The sequence below is a fragment of the Bactrocera dorsalis genome, chromosome 3, assembly GCF_023373825.1.
Source record: "Bactrocera dorsalis isolate Fly_Bdor chromosome 3, ASM2337382v1, whole genome shotgun sequence".
In the NCBI taxonomy this organism is placed as follows: domain Eukaryota; kingdom Metazoa; phylum Arthropoda; class Insecta; order Diptera; family Tephritidae; genus Bactrocera; species Bactrocera dorsalis.
The window spans coordinates 87,610,296-87,627,015 of NC_064305.1; the positions used below are offsets into that span (position 1 = coordinate 87,610,296).

A 16,720-nucleotide genomic window follows, 5' to 3' on the forward strand; every position below is an offset into this window, starting at 1 on the left:
CACCCGTTTCACCGCCGCTTACTGGACGGCTATGCCCTTGTTGTTGCGGTTGTTGTCGCGATTGTTGCTGTTGTTGCGCGCTTACTGGCGGTGGCGCCACACGTTGGCTAGTGTTTGTAACGATTTCCGGTCTTGCAATTTTCACAGTTTTCACCACAGACGATTTCTTTAATGCACTACTCATTGAATTACCATTCGCCTCTTGGCGACGCTCCTCCTCCTGATGCACCACCCGATGACCTCCGTCGATTTTCTCTTCATTGTGATTTGAGAAGCGCGCGAATTCGCGCAGGTGACGCGGTAATTGACGCAAATCCGCCTCCGATTTGCCCTCGATCACTTTCACAGGCGGCACTTCGGCATCACTCTCGCTCGCGTGTCCTGCTCTGGCCGGTTGTGACTCGGCGCCACTCTCCCAATCGCTGTCAGCTGGCATAGCCAGTTTCGTGCGCCGCTCCTGCACGCGCTTGAGGAACTCATCGCTAATATCGGTTTTGGGATGTGGCGGCACAGGCGGTTGTTGTCCCTGCTGTGTCTCATTGACCTTGGAGATTTTGATGATTTTCTGTAGGCGACGCTCTTCGCGTTCCGCCACTTTGCTCAGCCACTCTTCAGCCATTTGCTGGCGGAACACCTCATCTTCAGTGAGTGTGGGCAACTTTGGCACTGGTCGGTATATGTCACGCATTGGATGTTGTGGCATTTGCAGCGTTGCAGCCGGTGGCGTATTTAGTTCTTCCATCAGACGGCGTCGCTCATTTTGCAAACGCTCGAATTCCATGCGCAGCTCTTCTTCTTTGCTACTGATATATTTCAGTTGCTGCTCTTGTATCTCACGTGGTAGTGAGGCGCGACGCTGCCGCTCAGGCGCATGTGGACTGTAGAGCGGTTCCTGTGCTGCCGCTTGTGCCGCAGGTGAAACTGGTGCTGGCGATACACCGCGTCGCGTTGTTGTGCTAATATAAGTGGGGTTGGGATCACGCTCGAGCACTGAGTAGCAACTGCCGTGATGTGGTCGTTGTTGTTGTGCCACTGGTTGCAACATAGGCGCATGCGAGCGGCGCGCATTGTAAGCGTTATAGTTGTCATAGCTGTGCGTGTAGGACGAGAGATCGTTGGTGGAGGCGCTAAGGCGTGGTGCGCGTATGGTGCGTGGTCGCTGGCGCTGATAGCAGATCTCCACTTCACGTGCGAAAGGACGTGTGATATTTTCCGAAGAACCAAAGTCACTTGCATAACGCGCCCAATCATCGGCAGCGGCGGATTTAGGCCGCTCGTAGGTGGCATATGTTTGCGGTGTTTGGGGTTGCGCGTGTCTCGTGTTCTCGGAGATATTAAACATTGACTCGGCACGTCTGAAACGCGACGCATCATCCACCGTATCATAGTCCGCAGGTGGTGGAGGTGGCACTGGTGCGTCACCATTTTCCATTACAATTGGTATATTGTAGGCGCGCGGCTGTGTTAGCTCTCTGGGCGCTGAACTTCTATCACTTTTGCGCGCAAAACCATTTGAATGTGCGCTGTCGTAGGCACCGTTATTTTGTTCAATTTGTATTGGTATTTCATAAGTACGACCAGCAGCTGGTGCATTCGTGGTGTTCTGTGCACCGCCATTCGCCCACCCCTTCAATTGACGCGAACGCATCGAACGCTCGATTTCACGCTCCAACTCTTGCATGTGCTGATGCCGTTGTTGCTTCAGCTCATCGAAATGGTCCTTGAAATTCCACTGCGAACGATTGAGATCGAAAAGTGATGCAGACTTCTCGCGTTGCTGCCGTTGCGCCTTGCCCTCTTCGAGCTCCATGTGTAATTGTTGCGACAACGCATCAAAGTCCTTGAACAGTTTGTCATGTTGAAAATTGAAAGCGGAATGCTTGCTATTGCCTTGGCCAAGCGGTGGCGCGGTGGCTGGCGTCTGACCACCGAAAGCACCGAGCGCGCCGCCATCCGCCGCTGCTTTGGCACGTTGCCTAAATTCTTCATAAGCACTGCCGCTATCGCCACCGCCACTTGAGGCTTGTGGTCGTGCCGTGCTACTACCAAACTCTTGACTATTTTTAATATGTTCTTCTTTTATTGTGGTCTCCGTTGTTGTAGCCGTTGTGCCAAACGTGCGATCGGTGGGGTTTTGCTGTGTCGTAGCTGTGGTAGAAGTGGCGGTGGTGTTTGAAGTGGCGACAGGGTGTGCGAAATTTGTCATGTTTATGCCGTTGGTTTGTTCTTTTGTTTCTACGTTAGTTTCCTGCGTAGTTGTTTTTGCACTTTCTGTTGCGTTTAATTTTATTGCTGACATAATTTCACTGTTTCCGCTTCTACTTGACACGCCATCGCCAGCCACCGGGTATTGCAGATATTCTTTGGATGGCTCTCTGACGGGGAATTGCAACAAAGAGGGCGTGGATGCGCTCTCCAAGGACTTGTCACCATCCGACTGACGCTCGTGGCGTGAATCACTATAGTCATAGACCACCTGACCATTTTCCATGCGCTTCTTCGCCTCGTAGGAGTGCGTCTCGATATTGGAGTACCGTTTGGGTAGCGTGCTCTGCAGTTGAGCGCAATAAGCGCCATCCTTCGTTGTAGTCGAGGATTCAATGTTGGAGAAGCGTTTACGGTTGCTGTCGAAAATATCGCTGGAGCCCATGGTTGGGAACATTTTGGCCAATTCACTCTCGACACCCTGCATATTGACTGAGGACGTTGATGTTGTTGCTGTTGTTGGGAAATTGTTCTTTGTGTAATTATTAGCAGCGTACAAGTCGGACACTCTACTAATGCTGGTTGATGCGGACGCGTTTGCGTTTGAATACTGGCGTGTATCGGCGCTGGCTGTTGGCTGTTTTCCTGCGAATGCTGGCGCGCCACCCTGTGCAGCAGCTGTGGCGGCAGCGGCGTCAGCGGCACTCGTTTGCCTTGAGTTATTTTCAAGTGATGATGTCTGTTGGTGTGCCGAAGATGTTGTTGATGATGAGCCATCTACCGAAACAGCAACAGCATCAGCTGGCGCGTCAGCGTTCTGTATTAGCTTTAGCAAGCGCTTTTGTTCTGACTGGTTCGCTTGTATCTGCTGGCGCTGCGGTTCTCCATTCGCAAAAGTGCCTGCTATTTGCTCATTAGCATTTCTATCTTGTATTACGTCATAAACGCGTTGGCTGTGGTCGCTGCTCAGATGCGAAGACGACGCGGCTATTCTTACTTGATTTTGTGCCTTCGCCGCAGTTTCGGCATTCTTCGCTGGCACTGGTGGTGGCGGCACGGGCGGCGGTGGTGGTGTCAGGCTTTTACGTAATTTCTTCATGTACGCCGCCGTCTTCAAGATTTGTTGCTCCTCCGGCTGCAATTCAGCATTGAGCGATTTCACCTGTTCCTCGGTGTACTCGTGATAGCCACGTCGCTCCAGAAACTTTTGATGCGCATCCAAAAGTTGATCGGGTTGTGGCGTTTGTTGGGCGCCAGCCTGTTGTGAGGATTGCGTGCCGGTTGTCAATTGCTGTTGTTGCGCGGGCGATAGACAGACCAACACATTGGGATCGGCTGCTGTTGGCACGCCCAGCCAAGGGGCATCGCTGTAGCGCGCAGGTGGCGCGGGCACTGGTGGTGGTGGTGGCGAATGCAATAATTTTGCAGAGGCGGCGGTGAGATCACGCGATGCGCCTACTGGATCACTGCGCTGTGTGATCGCCACATTGTGGGTAGTCGTCGTATGTGTGGAGGAGGCGCTGTGTGACGGCTGTGCGCGCTTCGGTTCACTGGTTGTTGTGGGCGTACGATCGTCAGCAGCGATCGACAATTGCAATTCGCTTATGTGCGGTAATTGGGGTAACGGGTATGGCATGTTCGTTGCGTGTGTTGTTCCTTGTGGCAGCGCAGACCTCTGTCCCGTTGGCGTTTGTGTTGGCGCCTTCGCTTGCAATTCACCTATATTCTGTGCTACTGTGGCCAGTTCTACCAGTACCTGCTCGCCATATGGCATGGAAGCCAATGTTTCGGTGCATAAGAGACGTAACTTTTTAATTGCGGCATCCTTTTGTTCGGCGCTCGGCAATTCTAAATCGTTTTGCGGACCGCGTGAGTTGGCGTCGCTTTCAATATTTTCTCCATATTTCCATACGGTGTGCTGACGTTGCTGTTGCGCATCTGAAATGGGTGAGATTGCAGTCAGTGGTGGCGTTAACTCATGATCGGTGGAGGGGCGCGAGCCAACATTGATGGCTGTACACTGACTGTGTTGTGTGCTGTCGGAGCAATGGGACTCGGCGGACTCTTGACGCGACAGCAAGGATAGTGTGGTCAAAGCGTTATGGGTGTTGGGGGAGAGTGTATTTGTTGTTTGCATTTGTGGACTCTTCTGTTCTGTTGTAAGTGTCGTTGCAGAGTTGAAGGTGTTGTCTTGTGGGGCGCGCGCGGGTATTGGTGGTGGTGGTTGTGGTGCTGACTGTGTTTGAAAACCTGTAAAATCACTATGAAAATCACTAGCACTAGCACTGGTGGGTGGTGGTGGTATGGGTGGTGGTGAGGGCGAAACATTCTTAGCACTATTAAATTTATCAATATTTTTCAATTCACACGAAGTACGCGTATCGGAGACATGCTGATTCCCGCACGTTGTCGCCGTTGTCTCGACTGTATGCGAGTTTAATATATCGCGCACGCTATTCATTTCCAATTCAATATTTTCAAGCAGCACTGCTGGGTCAACGTTTAAACTATCACTAGTCGCAATTATGGCTGGCGGATACTTAGCATCAATACTGCTAGTGAGACTGCTGCTGCCGCTGCCGTTGCCGCTGCTGCTCGAGCTGCGCAAATATTCACACCTCTCCGTTGTTGTCTCTGAACTCGTCTCCGTCTCCGTTTCCGACTCGTTATGTGTGGTTATTGTGCGCTTACTTATGCTTGTTGTTATTGTGCTTGTTTTTGTTTCGCCACTGCCACTGCCGTTGGAGAGTGTGCGCTCTCCACTTGGCTCCGCCAGCAATTGCAAACTTTTCAAATTCTCAAATATTCTGTGCTCAATGGGATTAGTGATCTTGGCTGTGTCAATATTTGTGCCATTAACAGCGGCTGCCGCTGGCGTTGCTTGTTCTACCCAACCACTCGAATTGTTATTGTTATTTGTGTGAATTTTTTGCGTTTCATTATTTTCTGACAGTCTTGTTGATGCCTGATTAACAGGTGTACTCTCGCGACTATCACTTGCTGTCGCCGCACACTCCTCGCTGCCCGGTCGTGTTATGATTTCCCTTGCGTCCGTGTCGAGATCGATTGTTGAGCGACTGCTGTTGCCGCACTCATCATCGCCGTCACCCTCCGCGTCGAGCTCCATCAGATCGGACAGGCTGCTCGATGCCGAACTACTCAAATATATCACTTCAGCTGCTTCCGATTCGGGCGTGTGCTCGCTGGACAAGCGCGTACAACATTCCTGTGCGGGCGTTATTGCGTTATCGATCAATTTGGCCGCAACCACCATGGCAACAGGCTCTTCGCGTATGGGTAATGGTTTCTTTGGCAGTGCGCCAAGCTGTTTTTTCGCATGTCGTCGCGTGAAATCCAAATTGCTGCGCGGGAATACTTCATTGGCTTTACGCACTTTCGACGCGGATGCATCATGCAAATCGTCGCCGGAGTGCGTGGTCATCAGTGGGTTTTCGGAGCAATCGCTGCGCGCATCGCTCATATCGCTGTTCTCCTCCATAATGCTGTCCAAATAACGTGGACTCAATAATTGTGGCAGGAAATGTGTTTCGAGCGCCACGCGCTTTTGTGCGCGCCGCTGTTTCAGGTCTTGTTGCTCCTGACTTGGTATGGCTGGGGGTTTGCGCGAAACCTCGTAGCCATCCTCGCTGTCAGGAGAGAGTGTGCGCACAGCTTGTGCATAGTCTAAAGCGCAAGCGCCGGCCGTAGACTCGGTCTCAGACTCGGCTTCGCTTATCACAGGCGGATTGTCGTTATATTCGCTGGAGCTTTCGTCGCTCAGCTCTTGTATTTGCACAATACTTTTATTGAGCAATTGTGCCGGTTTGCTGCGGTACAACTGCGCTGTGGGGCTGTCAGTGTCCGGCGAGTCAACGCGATAGTTAATGGGTGATGTGGATTCGAGTTGTATGTGATGTATAATGACTTTGGAGTCATCAATTTGATCGGGCCTACCTTTGGGGCTAACGCAAGCCGCATTGGTTGGAGTCACTCTTGAATTATCGACTTCATCGCGCTGTATTTGGCTGGCACCTGCGTTATCGTTCGATGTCTGTGCGATCTTATGCACGATCACCTTTGCGCCGGCATTCGATTGTGGCGTCTGGCTAGTTGTTTGTGTCGCAAATATTTCTGTTTGCGGTTTAACCGTTAGATCGTCTGCTTCATGCTGTATTGCATGCACTATCACTTTCGGCTCATCACTCGTGTGCTTTGCTTCCTGCACTTCTACCGGCTTCTGCTCGATCTTGTGCACAATCACTTTAGGTTGTTGTATCTCACTTATTGTCTCGACCTCCTTTGCTGTACTTTGCACTTGCGTTTGCAGTGCAAACCCTTCAATTTGTCCATCAGTCGCCGTCACTTGTGCGTTTTGCTCATCCATTACTTCCACTTTAAGCTCACCCGTCTTCCCACTTGTCAATTGCTCACCAACACTCGCCACTTGTTCGACCTTGTCAATGTCTCCAATGCGCTGCTCATTCTCGCCCCCCTCACTTGACGTCTCGCGCACTATTCTATGCACAATCACCTTTGCCATTTGCGTTTTCGGCGCTGCCGTGTGCAGCTCGTCCAACTCTCTGGCACCGGCTATGGTGCGATCTGGTCTACTCATGCCGCACAAATCAGTCGAAGCTGTCACTGTTTCGGTCGTCGCTGTTGTTGCAGCGTCATCATCGTTTGTGATGTCTGATTTCGAATCTTTATTGCCCATCGTGGATTCCTGCACTGCACTGTCGCACTCGGCACCCACTATCTCCGCAATGCGCGCTATGTCACTGTGTGTCGCTTCCTTATTATCTAATTTCGAAAGTTGTGCGTCTGCATCTTCCACACGATTGCACTCTTCACGTTCAACTGCAGTTGTGAACGTTTGGTGACTGGTTGTGGGTTCGTTCGAATTTAAATTATGACACTGATTGAGCGCAGCAGCAGGGACGTCAGAGTCCACTTCTCGCGCATCTTCTGAGCTCGCCGGCTGCTGCTGTGGTGAAGTAGCTGCTCGCGGTTCGTCTTCCGAAGCAGCCGGTGTGGTTTGGGTGGCAGTTGGTGTGGGGGATTTTGGTGTTTGCGGCGATGTTGTGGGTTGTTGTTGTTGCTGTTGATTAGATTGTTCACGTCTGCTTTGACCCTGACTTTGATTGTCTTGATTATTGCTTGGCTGCCGGTTTTGATCGGTTTGTTGAATTTCTGGTTGTTGTGGGTTTTGGTTTTGGTTTTGGTTTTCGTTTTTGTTTTTATTTTGTTGTTGTTGTTGCTGCTGTTGCTGTTGTTGATTTTTCTGTCGATTCTTATTCTTATTTCGCTTATTTTTCTGGCGATAATTTGGCATGTTATTTCCAATTCAATTAGATAGTTTTTATTGCACTTGTTGTCCCTTGCTCAACACGATCGCTCATCGATCACTTTTGATTGTCTACTTTCAGTTCTAGGCGGTCCGTGACTCAAGTGTATGCCTTGTGCTTACAAATGTCTCCGTACTCTACCACTACTATGTTAATTAGGTTCTCGTTTCTTTTTGTTTTAGTTTTTTACTTTGCGGTGATTTTCAGCGCTTTTTGTGGTGACTAAGGTCGCGTAACCAGGAAAGACAAAAACAAAAAATGTATCTATACAGTTATGTATATTTGTTCAGTTTAAAGGAAAGTTGTTCGTTGCGTATGAAAAAGTTTGCTCAATCAATTGAAATTCGTATTGCGTATTTCAAAATTTCCGCTAATTCGTTTGTTGTTGCTGTTTTTGCTGCTATTGCTGCTGAATGTGCTGCTTGTTTTCTTCTTTTTGCTATTCGTTTCGGTTGTCGAAAATCGTCGACTCATTCTGTTCGACTGTAGGTCTATGAAAATACTGAGTGATCCCCACTAAATGTTCAACAAAGTAGCACCGACCGGCGAGCGCTGAGCACAGCGTCAACGGTTATTCGCCGTGGTGGACGGTGGTGGCCCAAGAGACATTGGGCACGCGCACTGTTTCCCTAAATGTCACACAGCAGCAGCGTCTGTATGTTGGCGCGCTGCCTTTTAGGTTTCGAAAAACAGAATTTTGGATATGCCTGCAGAAAACTTTTACAATTTGTTTTTGGTATTCGGCACACACATACACATAGATAGATAGCAGAAGATTTCATAACAGCACGAGCAACAGTGCTTCGCTGCCGCAACTGAAAATTCACATAACGCGTAGAGAAATTACAAAATTTTTCACTCGATTTGTTTTCGAAAACCACCGAGTAGGCGCAGTGAAAAAAAATCGGATTTTTGAAAACTTTTCGCGCTTCGTTTGCTCTTGTGCGGCAACAGCGCGCGTTCGTTAGCTCACCCGTGCACGCTCGCACGTCACGGAGAGTCGTTGTATCAAACTGAATTCTATGTGCGCGCAATGTTTCCGAGGCGCTCTCAACATTAATAATATTTATTGCTGTTTTTTTTTGTGTGTGTTTTGCTTTCTAACATTATTTGCTGGCTTTTGTTTGTAGCTAAATAGTGCATATTTTGGTATGCTTGTTGGGCATTCGCTTAGTTTGGTGTGCTAAAATGAGCGGAAAGGCAGCAAAAGTTCGAAGTGGAAGAATATGGCGCGCTGTGAGTACGCTGCCGCTGTGAGCAGCCCGCCACGGAAATAGAAGTGCGAGTGAAATTTGAATGGTTTTTTGAGCGTCGGTTTCCCATACACACACACATGATTACAATTTTAGGGAGGTGAGGGGTTGGTGGAGCGGTGCACGAGCTGTGCGGCAAAATTAATGGTTCTAGTTTTGTGTGTTGTTTGGCTGTGTGTGTGTGTGCGTGCGAGTAAAATTCTATAAAAATATACTAAACAGGCATTTTCGGTTTGGCAATATCGCATACAGGGTGAGTAGCCGGATAGTGGCAGCGGTACGGGCATTGAATGGAAAGTGTTGAGGTTTATGGCGTTTTTGGGTAAAAAGAGAGGGCTTTGGTGGTTTGTATGATGGAATGCCGATTGAAGTGTTATCAATTAACCAAAGTAAGCACATTAACGGAATATTCTTTAAAATTCAATGCACTTTCGGAAAATACCACACATCGTTTTTTATTTAAAAACTGAACATCAACATAAATTGATTTCAATGTGGCATAGCTCAAGTTTGGGTAAGGGCTTTAGGAAACAAAAAATAATTAAATCATATAACGCGTTTAACACATTTCTATAATATGCAATTTTGAAGCGAAAAATATTTATAATAACTACAAAATTGGTCGATTGCAACGAAATTGTGTTACGCAACGAAATTTCGTCACACCCATATTATTACATAACGTCAGCATTATAAAGACGGTAGCGGTTTGTATAAATTTTTTGAATTGTTTGAGGTAGTACTCCTTTTTCTTAAACAAAAAATTAGTAAGTTGCCACCTGTTTAATATTTTCAATTACAAAATTTATTTAAAATAAAGAAAACTAAAGAGCGTTTATTCAATTTTTTTGTTGTAATATTATGTTTTTTTAAGAAAAAAATGTTGCCACCTGTTCAAATTTTGAACTATAAAATTATTATAAAATAAAGACTTTTCAATTGCGGTTATTTAAATGGTTTATTGTGTTGTTATATTCTTTTTAAGGCAAAAATGTTGCCACCTGTTTAAATTTTGAATTACGAAATAATTATAAAATCAAATATTACACACAGGTTGGAGAAGAGAGAACCAACGCCAGAGATTTGAGCAAGTTGCGGGTCGCAAATACTTCTGAGCAGTGTTGCCACCAGATTAAAAAATTATTCAAATTAAATTTTTGAAGATTTTGGCTTTTTTGGCATTATTATTGTTGTTTTTTTTTTAATCTAAAATTTTTCCTGGCGAATTCTCTCAACTAAACAGTTGTTGATAACAACAAAATTGATCGACAGCAACGAAATTTTGTTGTGCAACGAAATTTCCTCACACCCATATTATCAAGACGTCGTAATAAAAGCGGAACCGGTTTGAGTAATTTTTCTTGAATTGCTCAAATAATAGATTTTTTTAAACAAAAAATTACAACGTTGCCACTTGTTCGCAATTTTTAATTATAAAATATTTCCAAAAACATACCGCAGGTTGGATATCCAAAGTAAGTGATTTAAGCACGCTTCTGGTCGAAAATATTGCTGAGCAGTGTCGCCACTTAATTAAAAAAATTACATTAAATTAAAATTATTTTTTTGTTTTTTTCAAAAATTTCATTATATACAAATTTAAAAATTTTTTTAAACAATTTAAATTTTAATCTTTTTTGAAGAATTGGCAAAAATTTCGATTATTTTAAAATTTAAATTTTTTTCAACTTATGAGCATTGTTATTGTGGTTTTTTTTTAGAAAATTTTAAAGTTTTTTTCGAACAGAATTTTTTTTGTAATAATTTAAATTTTAATTTTTTTTAACAATTGCCAAAAATTTCATTAAATTTAAATTTTTTTAATTTTTTCAACTTATGACCATTATTACTGTAATTTTTTGATGAGAATTTTATAGTTTTTTCCAAAAAATCACTAAAAGATATCAACTAAACAAACGTCAAGCCCACTAAAGAATTGTTACGTCCCTATTTGCTTACGTCGAAGCATTATCTAAGCACTTAGTTGTATTTTTAGTTGACTGACAACCAAACTAAAATCGTGCTTTTACGTATACATGGGTTTGTATGTAAATATGTACGCAGTATATGTATCTATGAAGACCAGCAAACACACTTTAAATAATTAACTAAATTTAAGCTTAGGTAAATAAACATTCTAAAAACCGGCTGATTAGTCAGCGCTGCTTTTAAGCTTTTTGTTCTAAATGTTTTCGCTATTATTTTTTATTTGCTTTGCTATTTCGTTTGCACGACACTCGGTTATGGAGATTACTTTTAAAATTGATTGCTGTGAAAACCAACTGCACTCTTCAGTCATATCTATTGTTTGTTCTCATTATTTTTTTTAATTTTCGCTCTTTTTAATTTCGCATTTTTCAATTATCATCAATCTGAGCGCAGCTTCGGCTTTTGCTCTACTTTTACAGCACTAATTAATGCGAATGCGCTGGAAATAATTAGTTTCTATTCAAACCATTCGCTGCGCGCACGCACACACAACGGCAGGCGCGCACGGCTTTTGTCTAAGCGCTCGATCTCACACCCCCAACAGCCGCCACACCGCACTTGGCGCGCCGCGATCGCTGCATTGCATGCGTGTAGTTGCTGTTGTTGTGCGCGTATTTCCTTTCGCCTAACTTAGTTTGTGGGTCGGTCGTCGGTCGTCGGTGGTCGCTTGGTCAGCGCGTCGACAGTTCACTGAATGTGACCGCTTTGTTTATTGTGATTTGCGTTTCGTGTGGCTTTTCGTTGGCGCTCTTGGTTTTGGTGGACTCGTATGTTTACTATTGGTGATGATGTCACCTGTGTGTAGCGTTACCGGCTAGCGGCTGAATAGCGACGACTTCGCTGACGATCGCTGTCGCGATAAACAAGTTGGCACACAAAAGTTAATGCATTCACAAATACTTGTGTGTGAGTGTGTGTGCGTTCACATCCGAGATATATATATGTGTGTGAGCGTGTGAATGCGCTCATTCAATAATTAACAAATATAAGCGGGTTTCATCAACATCGCGTGTGTGTATTTGTGTATCTCTGGTGCATGTGTGTGCGGGTGTTTAATTTTTGTTTGCAATCAAACTGCACATTGCAAATATTTTTTTAATAATTATCATATGGCTATTTTTGCGCATGTACCTAGCAAGTGTTTCTTATTATTGTTGTTGTGGCGCACGAACAAAATCCACTGTTTATTGCAGTTTATTTCACTGCCCCGCACACACATATACACGAACGCGCGGCATTTACTTAGCCAATTTAATTAGGGATCACCAGTTATCCACTTGCACTCATGTATTTACATATGTATGTATGTATTTCTTATTAGTGGCTGGTGCGTCCCTTTAGAAACTTGCCCTATTGCCGGCGCGACGGTCAAGCAAATACTGTCAGTTGCCGGCAACAGACAGCGCCAGCGGCGAGTGAATGTCCACCAGCGCGCACCAAGCTGCAAATTGCGTCACACACATACATAAGTGCATAAACATACATCTATACATATATATAAGCATAAGTATATATACATATAAACATCAGTATATGTAAATAAAGTAAAAATGCAAGAAACTGCAAAGCGCATTAGCTGTTGCAAGCGGTATTGCGGCAGCCGCACAATTTTGTGGCCAGACGTTTTTTGCGAATTAGCGAATTTACAAGCCGCAAGTGCCACAAATAGAGCGCTGCCGCGTCGGCGAACCACACGTGAGCGTCGCACACACATCACTCTGTTGTAAGCGACGGCGCGCAGGGTGCCGAGCATCATTTTCAGCAGTGCGAAGGCAGGTGAGCAGTGGCGTGGTCTGCTAACTGCTGACACCTTTATCGCCTATGTGCTGGGGTGGTAGTTTTTCATGTTTTCACTTCCGGAAAAGGTGTAATCAATTTATGTTTTGTAGCATTTATAAAAACGACGAGGTGTTGACTTTTTCCTTTTTTCTTTCATATATTTTATTATCAGAACAAAAATCGTCACGGTAATAAATAACAATGGAATTGTGAGTCAATGCTTTAAGGGGTTACATAGGTTCACAAGTTTAAAAAAATCAATTTTTTTAATATCTTATAAAATTTTACAACACTTCTGGAATATTGTCTTCAATTTTTAAGTTGATACGAGTGATAGTTTTGGATATGCAGACTATACATAGCAGAATTTAGATTTGTAGACTTGACTATTAGACCTGCCTATTATAGTAAATAATTTCACAAAGTTTATAAAATGCTTGAAAAAACACACAAAACTCTTATAGCCAATGAAAAGTGCAAGTTTCTAATAAAATACTATACTACATAGTTGCCAGTTGAAATAATTCATTTGACTCATAATTGTTGCCAATTTACCATACAATGAAACTATTAACCAATTGTTCAATTAGCATTTAATTTGAAATAAATAGATTTGAAAGTCTGGTGGAGTGATGAGTGGGTTCAATGAAGGGAAGGAATGTATGTTTTCTGAGAAAAGAAAACGTCATCAAAAGAAATGACAAAAAGCGTTTTGCTACATGTTTGAACTATTAGCAGGTAATTTTACACTTCTCCACCATAGTGCCATCTAACAACGTAAAACTCGACTTTATTAAAGGATGAATCATTAAATATTTTATTAGTCTTTATTATTTATAGTTAGTTGTAGAACGTGAATTGTGAGTTTTTCATCAATAATATCGGAATGTTAGTGCTAAAGCTAAACTGAGTATGTTTTAACACCAACGCCCATGAGTTACATAATTAACCTCTTAATGATCTCAGCTAATTGACCCGTGTAAATAAGGTGCGAAAGCTTGTAAAGAGAGGTGCAAAGTCATCGAAGAAGGAAAAGCGTTTTCCAGCAATGCGGTTTCAACATTATTAATTTAAGATGAATCGTTAAAAATAATTTTATTTTTCGAATAATTGATTACAGCAAGATGAAATAAATGAGTTTATGATATAATTGGTGAAATCAGCTGTTTTGCTGTGACTATTCCTTTTCCATAAAATTAAATCGAAAATTTGGAATAAGTGTTTCCAAATCGAATGATTCTTTTAGATAAATCTATAAAATTAGTTTATCCATTTATCCTGTCCTGCTATACAGTGAAGATGCATGGACGATGGCAACATCTGATGAATCGATGTTTTTGCAAGATGTTTGATCTTTTGAGTATTGACCACGTTATCTTTATCGCTGCTTTTTTATAGAATGAACAAAAGCTCAAAACAAAAAGAAGTCTGTGATATCTAAAAGTACGAAATTTTGGATTGCAAGGTCATGTACTTCCCATATAAGACAGGTATTTTAAAGCGCTTGCTGTGTCACAAATCGTTACAATTCGAAAACCTCAATAATATTTTCACCATTCGATAGGGCATACCTTTAAAAATTGTATACTAGAATTTTAAATTGATATCTGGAATAGTTTTTGAGTTACAGGCTTCTTAAGTGTAAAATTTAACTTCTTTTGATGTGCCATTGTACGGACATTATATTATCGTAGTTTAATTTTTAAATAGGTTTCACCCACGATATTCTTACAGCAGTGGACCTTTTTTAGCGGCGTCGGAGATCACATCTAACTCGAAAAATATTTAAGTTTTTCTTCAAAAATGTTATACCATGTCAATAAAATAACAGCCAAAAATCTTACTGATATCGTTCGAATATCGGAAGTGAAAACCATTTTAAAAGATAATTAGAGCCTAAGAAAAGTGAAAGCACGATTGATTGCAAAATCACTAAATTCTCTCGAAAAACAGCGTCGCGTTAACGTCTGTGAAACAATGCTTCCGACTACCAGGATGTCATGAAACGAATTATTATAATCGGCCGAATATCGTAACAAAAGCGAGCAGAAACCGAAAAAATCTTCAAAGCAGGTCAAAAATTGGTTTAAAAAAGGTTTTAAAAATTATGAATAAAGTCTTACTATTTTCTGCTCAAAGTAGTACAGTAGTTTTTTTTAATTTCCAAAAATCGATTTTTCAAGGCTGTCACACTAGGTGTGCTCCTTGATAGGATCCACTATATGAATATAAACATTTAAATAGATAAAAAAAAAACAAATTATATGCAATCACTACTGATCACGATATTTATTGCAGTAAACCGCGTTTCACGAAATGCTTAAAAAATTCCATGCGTCATATTATTATACTACAAGATAACGATCTTTGGAAAAAAAAGCAAAAAAATAAAAAAAATCATGACGTATAACGCTTCTAAAAGAGAATATCAATTTGCGCAAACAATAACTGCCATGTTATTATTATCATTATTAAATCAAATTGAATGTACTTTTGAGCATATTCGAACGTAATTTATTTAATTTCTCAACTATGTGTATGTATGTGTGTAACGTGAAGCATTTTCAGAGATTAAGCGTATATAGCCATAGGCCACTGTAGTTGGCTTGTACAAAGCGTGTGTGGCGGATTAATTGAGCAAACTTTTTCATAATAATTTTCAGAATTGATCAATGTTTTGGTTTTAAATAAAGCTGTATGACGACATACATAAGTATGTTTGTATGCAGGTGTGTCGAACAATTATAACATTTATGGCTTTTAGTCGCTCAAAGCGTTTTTATGACATTCAACGCTTGCCAAGAGCTTTATTTAATTAAAATGTTAATTAACGACTTCAATGTGCTTTTCGTTATTAAATGGTGAATATAAACTTGATTTTTGCGCGCAGAGAATTTTTTCAGTTTTTTTACAATTTTTTAGATATTTGAAAATTTTAAATTCTTAAAAAAAATTTGTGGTGCACTTGACTTTTTTATATGTTTTTTAGATATTTTAAAATTTTATAAAATGTTTTCCGCAGCAAATTTAACTTTTAATTCTTTTTTTTTTAATTTTTTTTTTAATTTTTGTTTTTGTGCGCTTATTTTGGAATTACATTTCTTATTTTTTTTAGTACACTTAATTTTTAATTAATGCAGCACTTAGTTTGTCACTGTTAATTCACTCCCCGAGCACTTTTTTGAGAACTTTTTAAAGCAAATGTCAGCAAAAAATAGTAAAAATGTTTGAATTTTATTTTTGTCGAATATTTTTACTTCAAACATTAGCTTGTCATTGCTTCCTTATTGTCTTGATAGTACTTTCAACAACACCAAGCCAAATTTCTATGCAGAACAATGACTCTTTACTTGGTTTATGACTGAGCTCAAGCACTAAAAAAAATTATACTTGAAAATAAAACGATCACTGATCATATAGTTAAGCTTGATTTTATTAAAAGCACAAAACACAGTACTAAACTCGCGCTTAAGCACACTACCGCGCTCAAAATAATTAAAACATACTTTTGCCTTCGAGTGTTCTTTCGAATTCCGCGATCACTTCACTTCAGTAACACTGCATTTTTAATATTAATTGCAATTCATTACACCTTTTGCAAAATGCACTGCCCGTTTTATGCAAATTAAGCAAATTAATTAAGCACTTTGCGCAGTCCTTAACAGCTGACGGCTGGAGATGATCGGCGCGTTCATTACGACTATTAACCGCATGCGCCTGTGTTCAAGTGTAAACAAAACTGACTTCACATTCTTGTAGCTACATGTGTAGACTCCGCTTTCTTGTTTACAGTTATTGACTTGATTTTATTGGCTTTGTTGATTTTTTGTTGGTTTTTTTATTGTTGTCTATGGCTATTTTTGGCAAGAGCCGCGTGCGCAACTTCCCACGCACACAACTCCCGAGATTTTTCGTAAGCAAATGCAAATAAATAATTAAGTCGGCATGTGCGTACGGGTGTGTGTGTGTGTTGGTACTTGATCTCCACAACACTTAGCTAAACAATACCGCACCGAAAGACTAGCAATTGCTGCGAACAATACTCTAAGAGGGCTCTTAACACCACACTTCAGGCACACACAGCAGAGCAGCCAGTAGAATTAGACGCGGCAACGTGCTAGTGGGTCCTAACAACAATAAAACAAAGAA

The 16,720-nt window shown here is 42.2% G+C and overlaps 1 protein-coding gene across 31 annotated transcripts in view; it reads right to left on the reverse strand.

Moving 5' to 3' along the window:
- LOC105229701 (sorbin and SH3 domain-containing protein 1) overlaps positions 1 to 16,720 on the reverse strand; it is an 88,102-nt gene that overhangs the window by 59,381 nt on the left and 12,001 nt on the right. For 6 of the 31 annotated variants that reach the window (XM_049453672.1, XM_049453671.1, XM_049453669.1 and 3 more), the window contains exon 1: positions 4 to 8,883. The exons of 4 other annotated variants lie outside the window; for them this stretch is intronic. In XM_049453672.1, the coding sequence (XP_049309629.1) occupies positions 4 to 7,537 (7,534 nt within the window). In that variant the 5' untranslated portion in view covers positions 7,538 to 8,883. Of the gene's footprint in view, positions 1 to 3; positions 8,885 to 11,923; positions 12,040 to 16,720 lie in introns of those variants that run through there. 21 more of the 31 variants (XM_049453676.1, XM_049453675.1, XM_049453673.1 and 18 more) reach the window with 13 other exon arrangements.